General features: G+C 41.3%; 2 protein-coding genes across 3 annotated transcripts in view; one reads left to right on the plus strand and one right to left on the minus strand.

Moving 5' to 3' along the window:
* Positions 1 to 13,844, minus strand: part of itgb8 (integrin, beta 8) — a 32,026-nt gene that overhangs the window by 4,649 nt on the left and 13,533 nt on the right. The window contains exon 16 of one of the 2 annotated variants that reach the window (XR_004334955.1): positions 12,596 to 13,391. Coding sequence is in view for 1 of the 2 variants with exons in the window: in XM_032535307.1 (XP_032391198.1) it covers positions 13,263 to 13,391 (129 nt within the window). In the remaining variant the exon portion in view is untranslated. Of the gene's footprint in view, positions 1 to 11,635; positions 13,392 to 13,844 lie in introns of those variants that run through there. The other variant, XM_032535307.1, reaches the window with a different exon arrangement.
* sp8a (sp8 transcription factor a) lies at positions 8,200 to 10,838 on the plus strand. Its single transcript, XM_032535308.1, has 2 exons — positions 8,200 to 8,605; positions 9,302 to 10,838. Exons 1-2 carry the CDS (start codon positions 8,585 to 8,587, stop codon positions 10,535 to 10,537), a joined length of 1,257 nt encoding a protein of 418 aa, XP_032391199.1. The 5' UTR covers positions 8,200 to 8,584; the 3' UTR covers positions 10,538 to 10,838.

Below are 13,844 nucleotides of genomic sequence, written 5' to 3' on the forward strand. Positions count from 1 at the left end.
TGTGTGTGTAGTTCAGTGCAGGACTTGACATGACTTGCGGGCCTGGTAGAGCTGACGCCAACCCCTTGTTTCTGGCTGTCTGTGTATGTCCTGAATGACAGCCCAGAGGCAGTGCATGTGTGTGCGGTTAGGTGGGAAAAGAAACGTTTCATGTTTGACGGGAACCATCAATAAAACAGCAACCATGAAATCACCTCAAAACCACGTGAACCTGGCCCGAGAGACAGGAATATGTGTAACAGTGTGTATGTGAGAGAGCAAAGGAGAGACTAAAGGAGATGTGTATTGCCATGTTCTCTTTTCTCAAATCTGTTTCACACCTCCATCCACCTTACCCCTATTGATGACCATGTAAGTAAAATGTATGTCTGTTTGTGCAGAGAATGTGATTGTGTAGTTCCATGTCAGCTTGCCCTATAGTGCACAGGTTTTCAGCTAAATCTGGGGTGTTTTGCATTTCTTTGTGGAATAAATTAACAATTTGTTGCACGGCAATTACCATGAAAAAGCAAGCAGCTTTTTTCCAGTCAATTTAACTTCAAGCCATCTCTCAGTGCTTTTCTTAACCCCCTCTCTTCTTCTGCTCCCTCAGCCCCTGAATTTTATGGCAGGCATTGTGGCGAGGTGAAGCGCAATGAGTGGGAGGAGCACTAGTTAACCAGGAACATAGCATGAATTGTGTTGTGTTGTGTGTGTGTTTGTGTGTGTGTGTGTGTGTGCGCACGTGCGTGTGCGTGTGTGCGTGCGTGCGTGCGTGTGCATGGCTGGGTGTTATTGCATGGGTTTGTGCTGAAAAGTGCTTTTGTCCACATAGAATAAGTCATGGTAACCCTTTTCACACACCATGCATTAAAAAGTATGTACACATAGCTAAGTAGAAAAAGCAGAAGGACATTTATGTGGACTGTTGTGTAAAAAAGCCCACGCATTTTGGAAACATTTAAACCCTCTCAAATGCCTGGAAAAATAGGATTCTTACGAGCGATTGAAATACTTTAAAAAGGTTAAATTGTTTATAATTGTAACAATTTGCTAGTGACCTGTTATATAAGATAACAGACTTTTATAATCCCACACCAGAAACAGAAGTGTCACAGCAGAAGTACAATAACAGCTGCATATGTAGCTTTAATAAAGGGCTGGTTATAGTTTAAAAAAACAAAACAATACCAGTACCCTTAAAGTGATGCTGATACCAATACAATGCTTCAATTAATACCTTTGTTTTTTCTTTTTTTTTTCATTCGATACCCATCATGTCAATGGAAGCATTCTGCGCACTACGAGTTTAAGAGTTTAAGTATTAATGACAGTGTAAGCACTAAACAGAGTTTGAGTGTAAGCGATAAAACTGTTAATATGTGAGTTAATCACTGCATGACATTTCCGTTGAAAGTGAAAGTGCTAAGAAAACTTGAACTTTCTTTGAAATACCAGCTGACTTGAAAATTCTGAAAACCGTTTTATCGGTTCAAGTTCAAGCGGTGAGAGTAGTTGAAAGTGAATGGGCTGGGGGTAATTGTGTATGCACTTGAAGCAGCGCAAGTGTCAGTTTACATGCATTGAAAGGGGTTAATATGTTAGTAAATGTGTAAGAGCTTAAAAGTAGTTGTCAGCTGAAAGAACAGCTACAGGGATTTCCAGGGGTCTCGGCTTACTTTTTTTTAGAAGTGTTTTGGAACGTTCTAGCCACACAAATGCACACTTAAATCCAAACAGAGTCTGCTGTCATGGCAGGTTGTCTTCAGGGTAGCAAAGGGAGAAGAGACCTCACAAACAGGCCTTCTGGTGGGGATTGGGTAGTCTACTCAATCACTACTTGCCTCATAAATGGACGGCCAAAGAGACTCACACACTCACACACACACACACACACACACACACACACACACACACACACACACACACACAACACCTAGAAGATGACCTAGACCCCCCACACTGAGGTAGCAGTGATCAGATGCTTTCCAGTCCATCCATCAACACTGAAAGTGAAAAATGACGTCTGGAAGTGTATGATTATGCTCCTGGGCTTCTATGCATCAATCAACAGACACAGACACACATTCATCACACATTAAACACAGAGAAGACCAGAACTTGAAAAATGAACAAGAGAATTAATCTCTTTGGTGTGTGTGTGTGTGTGTTTTGTGTGTGTGTGGTGTGTGTGTGTGTGTGTGTGTGTGTGTGTGGTGTGTGGTGTGTGGTGTGTGTGTGTGTGTGTGGTGTGTGTGAAAAACTGAAAGAGGGATGACAGTATTATTGGTGAAGAGATCACGGTCAGCAGGATTTAATCAAGGAGAGAGTGTGAACAAGTTTGTGTGTGAGTGAGTTGGTGACTGGGGTTTATCTGAGAGCTCTTTACTGGTTGATGCTGAAGAACATCACCAGCTTCAGTCAAGGAAAAATCTTACACAAGCTTTAAAAGAGATTAGAGAAATCAAAAAGTGTGACTCGAACCAGCATTTCTGTTCTTATGTCTTCATCCCTGCTCCATCTTCTTCTTCTCTCCTCTCATCATCCTTCTTCCCTGGTGTGTGAAACACGGCGCTATCGTAGTGTGTAATTTGGAAATGGTGTGTTGTGTGTGTGTGTGTGTGGGGTGGTGGGTGTGTGTGTGTGTGTGTGTGTGTGTGTGTGTGTGTGTGTGTGTGTGTGTGTGTGTGTTTCTCAATTTGTGTGTTTCTCAATTTGTGTGTCAGAGCCAGCTGTAGCAAATAGACCATAATAACAGACTTTAAGTGCCACATCCGCTCCTACTTATCATGTTAACTCCTACAACAGTCACCTCACGCTACATAAAGAAGTGCTACTGTTTCCTTTGTTTATCTGTGTTGTAAATGAGAACTCATATACTGTAGATTCAAAGACAAGTTCATATTCCTCTCTGTTGGGTATAAATTCTAAATTAGTAGAAACTTGCTTGAGTTGTGTAAACTGTAAGAGTTCTTATCAAGTCTGCATTCAATTTTGAATTTTGTATTGTAATGCAGTTTAAGTTCCGATTGATTTGAAAACTCGGCTCTGCATTACAGAGTGTACGGAGTGAGATGTAGAGTACAATAATACAATTTGACAATAAGTTTAGTTTCTGAATAATTCAGTTTCAAACTATACAGGACTAATGGAAACAGTGCCTGTGTGGAATGGTAGAAAAATACATTTAGATTACTTAAACAAAGACATAAAATGGTTAGTCGTGATGAAACGTGTATATAGGAGATTTGTAGTAAATGACCAAAAAAGTATTAAACTCTGGTGTGGTTTAAATGTGTTTTTGTTTTTATGCAGGTCTGTTGCCATGAAAACGTTGGCTGTCAATCAGAGCAGATATTGATGATGGCTAACTGACGGCTAACACCAAGAAAGCAGTTAAAAGAGGAAACAAGGAGCGCAAGGTGAGTGAAAATAGGATGAGGGAGATGAATGTGTGATCAGAAGCTTGGGATGTTCTGCAAACTAACCGGTCACCAGTCGTCACGTGAAAAATAAAATTATAGCATGTGACAGAACGAATGTCACAAGGACAGGAGGTGAGAAATACAGCATTGATACAGACTTTAGCGGTTGGGTTCCCATATTTTAATGTCAAACAAAGCTTAAGAGATTGATGTAATGTCACAGGCTGCTGTTAAATAAGAAGATGTCCCGTTTGCCTCCTGCCCTTAGATATGATCAAAAACAGAACTTTATTCTGAACTTTGGAAAACTAAAGCCTGAAGAACTCAATGGAGGCTCCCACTTCAGACGCGTCTCATCAATATGTTGGAGACGAAAGTTGATGGAGGAGCAGAGAAGTTCTTAACGCAAGCAGCTTCCACAAAGGTACCACTTTACTGTGTGTGTGTGTGTGTGTGTGTGTGTGAGAGAGAAGAGCTTTTCCTCCACTCCAGTTACTAATCACAGTCTTATTCTCTCTCACCCTGCATAATTCTCCCCCTCGCCTTTATAAATCTTTCCACTCTCTCCACCTCTTCCTCTCTTTCTGAGGGCAGAGACAGATGTGTTGGCTTAAATGACCTCTGTGATGTATGATTTAACAAACCCCAGGCATCCATCCACCCTAACCCAAGTGTGTATGTGTGCGTGGAACAAAGAGAGAGAGAGAGAGAGAGATGCTACTCATAGTGCAATTGTACTCAAGTACAATTTCACTTCACCTTCAGCACACTTGTGCCAAACATAGAGTAGACTCCTCACCCATGATTCTCCACCCGCCCCACCTCCCCCCCTCAATTCATGAATGAGCATGTCTACTGGAGTATGTAGATGTGCTGTATACATGAATGTGAATGAAGCACTTCAACAGTGTAATTACATTGGCCATGATTCCCTTTGGCTGCTGTATAGATACACTGATGAGACATACCCTTTCTGACCCCTGCATGCATGTGTGTGCAGTAAAGCTTATTTAAGGTAAGAACTTGCAGGATGCATATAGCAAAAGAGATGGAGATTTAGACAAAGAAAGTGAGTTTATGTGCGTTTGAATGAGAAAAAGAGGGTTTTCTGTGTTTATTGATTCTTTATTGCAAGTGCAGATTAAATAGGGTCTTGTAATTCGCTTATGTGAAAGTTTTCATCACAGCAACCCAGACACGTTTTCCCTGCTCTGCTGCCACAGTCGTCCATCAGCCCTGCGCTGACAGACGGCGGACGTGCCCTCTCCATGCAGTAATTACAGGAAGCCAAGGAGGAGCTGCTCCAGGCACATCCTGGCACACAGCTCACCTGGATGACTTTTTCCTCTCTCAATTTGTTTTAGGGGTTGAGTTTAAAGGGCATCAAAAGACAAATTAAGGTGAGTCTGTCTGAGATACTCAGTTTTGTGTCAGCCTACAGCACTGTTATTAGACATGAGCATACATAAACTGTATTTAGTTTGATAACTTCATGCTATTAAACTACTTTCAGTTAATGTAAGTTCAGTTTATTATTCACAATATTGTCTCTTTGGAAAATCTCTCATAGTTTTCTCCCTGCCATTCTTTAAAACAAATCAGACATACCAGGAATATACAGCATATTATGACACAGCTTAATAACACATACAAATGTGAAATAACAATTTAGAAAATAAGGCAACATACCATATTTTGGAATACACATATCTGTGTAGCTTTAAAGATACAGATGCACAAAAGATAGAGATAAACAGCAGAGAAGAAATTTCTATGGACATTTTTTTTTTTTTTGTATTGAATAAAATTCACATGATAATATTGTAGGATTCACCTGAAGGCCAAATTGTGATTGTAAAATGTTTCTCTAGGAAATCATTATGCAGGACAGATATGACAAGCTGCTATCAATGTTTGGATACTTCTGTCTAAATCCATTAGAACCAACTGAATTTAAGCTGACCACAACCTTATTGTGCAAACTAAAAACATTGTTGCATTCTAAGACCACCAAAATTTCAGGTAACCACAAATAAAAAAAGAAAACATCATAGCTTTAGAGGCCTCAACATTTTCATTTAACAATAGAATAAAGATAAGAGAAATGAGAAGTCCATGAAGTTAAGAAGAGAGACAGAGGGATGTTTTAGTCTTTTTTTCAAATCACTTGGGCAGTGTAAAACTGAGGAGGAAGCATGAGTCTTCACACCAAGCAGCTACATCATTGTCAGAAATGCACCACAGGACCGCTCAGGATCTGGAATCTATTGGCTTTTTTTTTTTATCTTTCTTTTACACAAATTGATTGGCTAACCCCCTGGTTGTAATAAATATTTTTTTAGTCTCATGTTTAGCAGCTTGTCTTTTGACTCTCTGATTCATCTGCTAATTGTCTCAGCAGGGCAGCTGACCAAGATGGCCGCCCTGCCCTCTGGATCACTGTGACTATACTCCGCCAACAAAAGAGGAGTTGAGGAAAACACCAAGGAGAAATAAAATACTTCACCCGTCCCTCTCCCCAAGAGGTGCCAGATCTTTATTTCACTCTTTTCTCTCTGCTTTTTCTGTCTGAGTGGTCACAAAGTGATTGGAAAGCACACGACAATCTTTTTTTGTTGACGTTCGATGGCGCGAGATAATGTGGTCATTATCAACGCTAAAGGAACAGGTTGGGGCTCAGACAGGGTTTCATTGGGGGCCTTTAAAGCACACACGCACGCACGCACGCACGCACGCACACACACACACACACACACACACACACACACACACACACACACACACACACACACACACACACACACTTTCAGTGTGGGAAAAGAATGTATTTAAAAGAGGGACAGCTGTTTGGGTGGCTCGTGAGGAGGGCCTACTGTAAACTCCACCTGTGCACACGGCCATGCCTCAGGCTGTGGGGGAAAGCGGGGGCCAGCGGGGGCCAGCATGGGAGCCTGTGATTTAGTCCAGTCCACTGGGAAGTATGTATTGGTGTGCAGGGCTACACAAAATGACACCCACATTTACAGATACATTATAGTTCAAATGCACAGCACTGATTTACAAGGGCAGAGAGCAGCAACCACAGTACCAGTAAAGTCTAGTGAAAGAGGTTTCAAGTTTTCCGGCTGGTTTGCAAACTGAGTGACGGATAAAAATAAGTGGCAATGCTTTAATTTCATACTATTTTACGCTGATTATTTTACTTAAAAATATAAAAAAGGTTCTTTTAGCTGGTTCCAGAAAATAAACTTTGTTTTGATTATTTATAGTCCATATCTTATACTTTATTTTTTTTGACTATGTCTGTCTGTCCCTGTATTATTTATACTGATATCAATATATAATATAATAGATTGTTTTACAAATTGAATTGAAATTTAAAGGTAGCTTAACCACACCATGTATGCATTCCACTAAAGTCAAAAACTGAGATTACATCTAGGCCTATAGTAAGATTTGCTAAGGTAGTTAGCTTTAGTTTAGCTGGGTTGTTTTCTCCATCATGACTCAATTTAGCCTCTGCTGCCTCATTCGGCTATGTGGACACTGAAATACAGATATTTTTAATTTTGCAGATAATAGCTAGATAAAAAGCAGGGACAATAAGTCAATGTACTATTAGCTATAGCATAAGGCTAGCCATGGGTATTTCACCAGATAGCTTTCATTTGATAGCCTATAGCTCCCTTGTTTTAGTGTTCTGTGTTAAAAAGTGCAATAAGTGCCATGTCCACTTTTAAAGCCCACAGATGGAACAAAGTCATAATAACCCTATAATCATCATAGACTGCCTGCACAGAGATCTGTTTAAAAGAGTGGAAAAGTTATGCGTAAAATGTATTGCATCTGTATATCAGACATTAGAGGTACATCCGTATGCCTTGTTTGGTTACTAAACATGATGCAGCGTGGTGTAGATTTATTCTACATGACCTACATTCTTAACCATCTTCATACATTTTGAAAAATATCTTCTAAAATATTTTAAGGAAAAGACAATGTGAAACGAAATTTGCACACTATCAATCAACTGGTGTAAATGGTAAGTTGTGTGTGTGCGTGTGTGTGTGTGTGTGTGTGAAAATTTGATTAACTTTTCAGTTTATGTGTGTTCACTGTTCAGCTGATTTTATTCAGGCTGGTCATAGAACGAGAGAGATGAAGAAAGGGCATGGAAGCAGTTAATACCACACAAATGAAGAAAGTGATTAAATCCTGATGTTTTTATTAAATTTGAAATTCCAATAAAATGCTCCCTCTGTGGTTTAGCTCATACATTTAGAGGCCCAAGATCATTCAGGGTTATTTCCAGGGTGTGTGTCATCATTTTGGCTAACCATCCATGATTTAAGAATAGGACCTATTTATCTGTTTACATTCAAGGGATAAAAGTTTTCCCTCAGTGTACAGCTTGTGTCTGAGCTTGGACGAGATTTTAAATGATCTATAAAATTGGGAAAAGAAGTGGGTTTTTTTTGTTTTTTTTTAAAGACATTTGTTTTGTTTTGAACAAGAAGAAATGGTGGAGGCAGTGGTGGGTGGTGTCCTCCCCTCCCTGCCCCAGGGCTGACTAGATACGCCCCCGGGACAGGATGGGATGGAACGGGCCTGCCTCTCATTCATCAGCCTCTCCCTCTGTAAAAAAACAACATCAGGCTGTATAGTTGAAAACAAATCTTTCAAGAGTGTTAAACTTTACCTACAAACACACAAACACTCATTTGTCTAAACTTTTCACAATGTCTTGTTATCATTTGTTGGTCACACATTTTAAATAGGTCTTACTGATTACCACAGTGACCTGGATCCTTGATGTCCACTAAGGCCCTTGCCTTTTTCCCACTTTACCTGGTTCATAATGGCGTGTATGTGTGTGTGTTTGTGTGTGTGTTCTGGTCAAATACCTCCGCTGAATTTATTGTCTTTAGCTTCATATTTTTTTCTACTCGTTGCAATTTGGAGCGCGCCACTCGAGAGACCTCACTCTTAAAATTTACGACGACCTCGAGCGCAAATATGAAGTGACAGTCTGATCTGGTCTCTGATTGGTCCTCGAGCTCTCAGCGGCACTTCAAAGCCACGAAGAAGCTACAACTACTAAAGCAGTCAGAGAGGAAACCGACTCATCACGTTCACTCACCGCGAGCACACACTCAGACGAAGATATCACAACACAGATAATGGCTGCTACACTGCTAGGGGTAAGTCTACATTTCTATCTATTTGTTGAAACATATTTCCCCCTAGATTTCGCTAAAATATTTGTTCATTTTGATATAATAATAGAAAGGGCTCAATGTGTTAACTTTAATTATACTTTAATGCATATAACTACTGTAGTGTCGCAGCAACAACCAATAGGCTGATTTAAATAGGATAAAAGCCTATGTTGATCCACTCTTTATTACTCCGATAGCAGTTGTTTTTACTCGTCAGTTTTTGTAGTCTACCAGTTGGTTTTACTGATCATGGCAGTTCGTGAAAGTCGTAAATGCTTGTTAAAGTGAAAGGAAAGTGGCACTATAATGTGAATAATCTAATGACGTAAAAGTGTGGTGTCATAACATAGACATAAACTTTATTTGTTGTTCATAATATATATTTTAGACTATCGGCTTTGGTCTCTGTGCTGTTGGCTGACAAAACACATGCGGACCATCTTCCATTGCTGATTGATCCAAGTCGGAGGCACACTGTTTGTTAAACTTAAATCACGTTACACTATTCATTTACATGACTTGAATTTAGTCTGCGAGGCTCAATTTATTTTGCACAGATCACGTGACTAACACTATAGATAGATAGGCTTTATCTCATTTTTTTGCGCGTCATTACGCACATCATGGTTAGCCTTGACTCTGGAGTGACAGGCCTATATGTATGTGTGTTCCCCACAGGAGGAGCCCCGGCTTGGCAGCGCACCGCTCGCCATGCTGGCCGCCACCTGCAGCAGAATCGGGGAACCCAGCCCCTCGTACTCCCCTGCTCTTTCCGATGGAGCCCAGGGACACGCGAAGGGCTTTCACCCGTGGAAAAGAGGCGCACCGGGTACCAGCAGCCTTGGTGCCTGCTTCGCCTCTCCCGGGGTTCCCTCTGGAACCTCCAGAAGTAACGGGGTCAGCCTGACGGAGGCTTCCAGCGCTTTCTCGGTGACCACTGCCAACTCTCCGTTTGGAAATGATTTTTCGATGTACCAGTCTTCTGTGCCATCAGACAACGGTGTTCCCGATGCTGCGCACGCACAGCGGTCTGTGTTTCTGACCAAATTCCCCTCATCGGTGGAGGGCATAACAGGGATTTATCCGAGGATGCACACGCATCCATATGAGTCATGGTTCAAGCCAGTGGGGGATGTCAATAACGGGTCTACTGCTTGGTGGGACATGGGAACCAGCTGGGTGGACACACAGAGCCCGGCCGGGTTACCCTCTCATCTGAACGGCTACAACACTGACTACAACTCCGCCTTCTGCCCCGGTGCCTCTCAGCACCTTCTCCCCGCCACACAGCACCTGTTTGACGGCTTCAGGCCACCTGCACCGACTCACTACACAGAGCCTACGACAACAGGGGCACCTGCTCTGACAGGAACCCCCGTCGTTTCTCTGCCCGCATCTTCCCGCTCCTCCTCACGACGGTACTCCGGCAGAGCCACTTGCGACTGCCCGAACTGCCGGGAGGCGGAGAGCCTTGGTCAGGGGGGAATGAGCCCGCGGCGGAGGGGCTTACACAGCTGCCACATTCCGGGTTGTGGTAAAGTTTACGGCAAGACCTCTCACCTGAAGGCTCACCTGCGCTGGCACACCGGGGAGAGGCCGTTTGTCTGCAATTGGCTCTTCTGCGGGAAACGCTTCACGCGTTCCGACGAGCTCCAGCGGCATTTGCGCACGCACACCGGAGAGAAGCGATTCGAGTGCTCAATTTGCCACAAACGGTTCATGCGCTCCGATCACCTCAGTAAGCACGCGAGGACGCACAGCGCTGAGGGCTCAGAGGATGGCGCTGATCCGGGACTCGGTAAAGGGAGCAGCGACACGGACAATAGCCTCTCCGGTAGCCCGAGCCAGTCTCCCGGGGGGGTACACGTGCGCGGGACTGTCCAAACTACCGAGGGACAGAGTGCGGTGGAATAATTTACAAAGCTAAACAAGAACAAAGCAACACGTGGAAAGTTAATAACACTAAACCAGCCTGTATGGAGTGTGTGTTTCTTGGACACGTAAAAACTGATATGGCACTTTATGATGAACTTCAGCTGTGGATAAACACTGTGTCCTTACCTCATCTATTTGTAGCCTTCTTTGAAAATAAATTTGTACTCAACAGTTTATAAGATTTGTGTTATTTGAAGACATTATATGTGCCTAATTTATTCTACACATTTTTTTAATCACACTTTTTGTTTATAATTAAACAAGTGGCCTGTTATCTGTATCTGGGTTATTATTGTTATAGGTTATCATATATAAAATATGTTTGGTTGAATAAAACAGGAACATTTTTGGACATATTACATTTCTCGTTAAACCTGCTTATGATTTAATCCAAGCATTTTTTGAAGGCTGTATTATAATTTAGGGATAAAGATTAGCCTATTTTTTAGAATTACAAATTTAAAACACTATATAACTATTACCTTAACTAAACCTACATACTAATTAACTATGATACAAGAATTAATCACTGTATATACTGATTTATCACTTTATTCATTCAAAGTTTATCTGATGCCTATGGCAGGCTTGTGAAAATCAAATTAGCCTGATTCAGTTATGCACTGTTGAAGAAATAATGATATCGGATCAATTACCAAACGTATTTTGCACATTTTCTGTAATTGCATGTTGCTTGAGTATTTACAGTGGCCGTGCACACACGTCTTAGTGGCCTTAGTATGCATCTCCACCTAGTGTTCAGTTTATACAGTCACAGGTTTATGGACCACACTGGATAGTCACAACTTGATGTTTTTGTACATTTTGTTGTATCAAAAATATATTCTTAAAGTATTGCCAGATCTGCACAAAACCTCGGACTAAACAGAACTGAAAACATTGACTTTTTATATTTATTAAGAAATCCAGGTTAGCTTGCAAACAAGACACTAGCCTTGCTTAATTTGGCACTGCCTTGTATGTAATAAAAATGTCAATTTTTCCACATGTTCATTAAAAAGTAACTAAAATACAACCTGTTGGTACAGAAAAGCTAAGGCACTCAAGAAATCCTTAAAAAAAATCTTGCACGTTTTATTGTAATGAAAACGTTCATGCTACACAACTAGTCACATTAATTGACAGCAAAACTACAAAGGAAAGTGCTGTTGTTACTCCGAACTGAGCGCCCGGTTAGATGAGATGATTATAACCTTATTGCTGACATATTATCATGGTTAGAGATGATTGTGTTCTTTATGAACACAAACAGAACTTACTACCTGTAAACCAAGTAGCCTTATCATAAAATAGCCCAATTAACATAAATAAAAACAAAGAGTAACAGTCATAAAATCACAATAAATAATAATTAGTGTTCCTGACTTACAGTAAAAGAGTGCTGCTATTGCTGTAAACAACATAATGTTAAATAAAATCCCGAAAGAGGAACACAATTGGGCAAGCAAAAGTCTCACAAGATGCCATGCAACTAACACTCTCAGAGCAGCTAGTGCATGAGAGGGGTTAGTTCACCTCTAACCTCAGTACCTTCAGAGCCGATTTGGACTTCTGCATAGGAGTAATGGTTCTGGGATGATCCAGACACAGTTCTATTGCTGTTATGGAGGCCACATGTGCGGGCATTTGATGATGCAGTTGCCATGTCAGGATGTCATTAAAAACATGATTTCAAAGTCCATAGTTATTCCAGTGTTGTGGATTTGTTACATTAGCTTTAAATGCACTCAATGTGTAGATAGATGCCTTCTAATGCCCAACATATAGCGAACCAATCATTTCAAACCCACCATCACAGCTCTCCTGCCCTAGAGATCCCACAGTTTTCAGTAGTATAATGCAAAACAATTACTCTAGTGCAAGTCTAACCAGATTTAAATAAACTGACAATCACATGAAACTAAATTCTACCTTATCATGATAGAAAAATGCCATAAAGTAAGACTAATTTGCAATGCAGTTATCGGTTGACAAAAACAAAATGCAATAAAGACACTATAAGACAAGGTATGCCACAAAGTAAGAAATAAAAAGGTGTACAGAGTCATAGGTGTGCTTCATGAATTAAATCCCAATGCATTACAGCTGAGGTCAGTAATGTGTTGACAGTATTATTGGAGAGAAAAATGTTGTACCTCAAGCTGGCCACAGGGGGGCAGACTAAGACACGGAGAGCACTGGAGTGTCACACAATCACATAATCCAAAAACATGTAGTGTTGTTTCAATAAAATCATAAATAGAAAGCCTAGATAGATCATTCTTGTATCTACCTGGACCACACACTCTCTCTCTCTCTCTCTCTCTCTCTCTCTCTCACACACACACACACACACGTACGCATAAGTTAGAGCAGTAACTGCGGCATGGCTAAAAAGCGAGAAAAGATCACCCTTTACCCCGTGGAAGAAGCAGCCTCCCTGCAGCTACAGAGGAAGAAGAGATGGGGGATATGTGCTCTTTTTTTCATCTCGATTTCCAGAATACTGGCCACATTAGTCACACAGTCTATGGGAGTTTGGTCAGTTCATGTGATCCCATGGAGGTTTCATAGTTTGGTTTATCACTATCACTAGTCTCCGTATGCAGCTGGTTGAAGTTTTATGAAGTGTAAGAGACAGAAAAGGAAGCCTTTTGTTGATCCTCCTTCTATATGTCTCCATTGACTTCCTTTTGACCTTTGCCTAGTACTGCCAGGGGTCACCGAGGGGCATCTTGGGAACCTGGATGTTCATCTCCAAGGGACGGTCAGGTGGACGATCCCTCCTGTAGGTAACTGTCTTCTCATTGGTTGTTGGGATGTATGACAGGTCCTGAAGGGCAAAGTAATATGCAGTCAGTCAGTGATAGACACACAGACACAGACGCAGACACACACACAGACACACACACACACACACACACACACACACACACACACACACACACACACACATCTTTGATCTCCACAGACACCGAAACATGATACTCGATTTAGTCTTTATCCACGATATTCCACTTGCAGGATCGCTCCGTTGCCACCGGAATTTCCCCCCCCGGATTTCACTCTTTTCCCTGCGAATGTCCCGTATCTTCTGCTTTCTTTGTGTTGGCATAGAGACTACGTTGCTATACCCATATTAACCCATATAAGTCCCATATATGGGTTAGAGTTTTCCCTGAGTATAAAGTTACATCTGTGATATCGACAGGGAGTAATTTCTATGTAAGATTTCAAAAATTACTAAAACACAATTTTTCCCAAACACACACATATATCGCCATGC

Source organism: Etheostoma spectabile, chromosome 14 (assembly GCF_008692095.1).
Source record: "Etheostoma spectabile isolate EspeVRDwgs_2016 chromosome 14, UIUC_Espe_1.0, whole genome shotgun sequence".
Taxonomy (NCBI): domain Eukaryota; kingdom Metazoa; phylum Chordata; class Actinopteri; order Perciformes; family Percidae; genus Etheostoma; species Etheostoma spectabile.

Excerpts from the sequence above, each read along its gene's own strand:
- sp8a (XM_032535308.1), top strand. The coding sequence starts at position 8,585 with ATGGCTGCTACACTGCTAGGG. Across the intron at positions 8,606-9,301 it reads TGGCTGCTACACTGCTAGGG|GAGGAGCCCCGGCTTGGCAG; the intron begins GTAAGTCTACAT and ends TGTTCCCCACAG.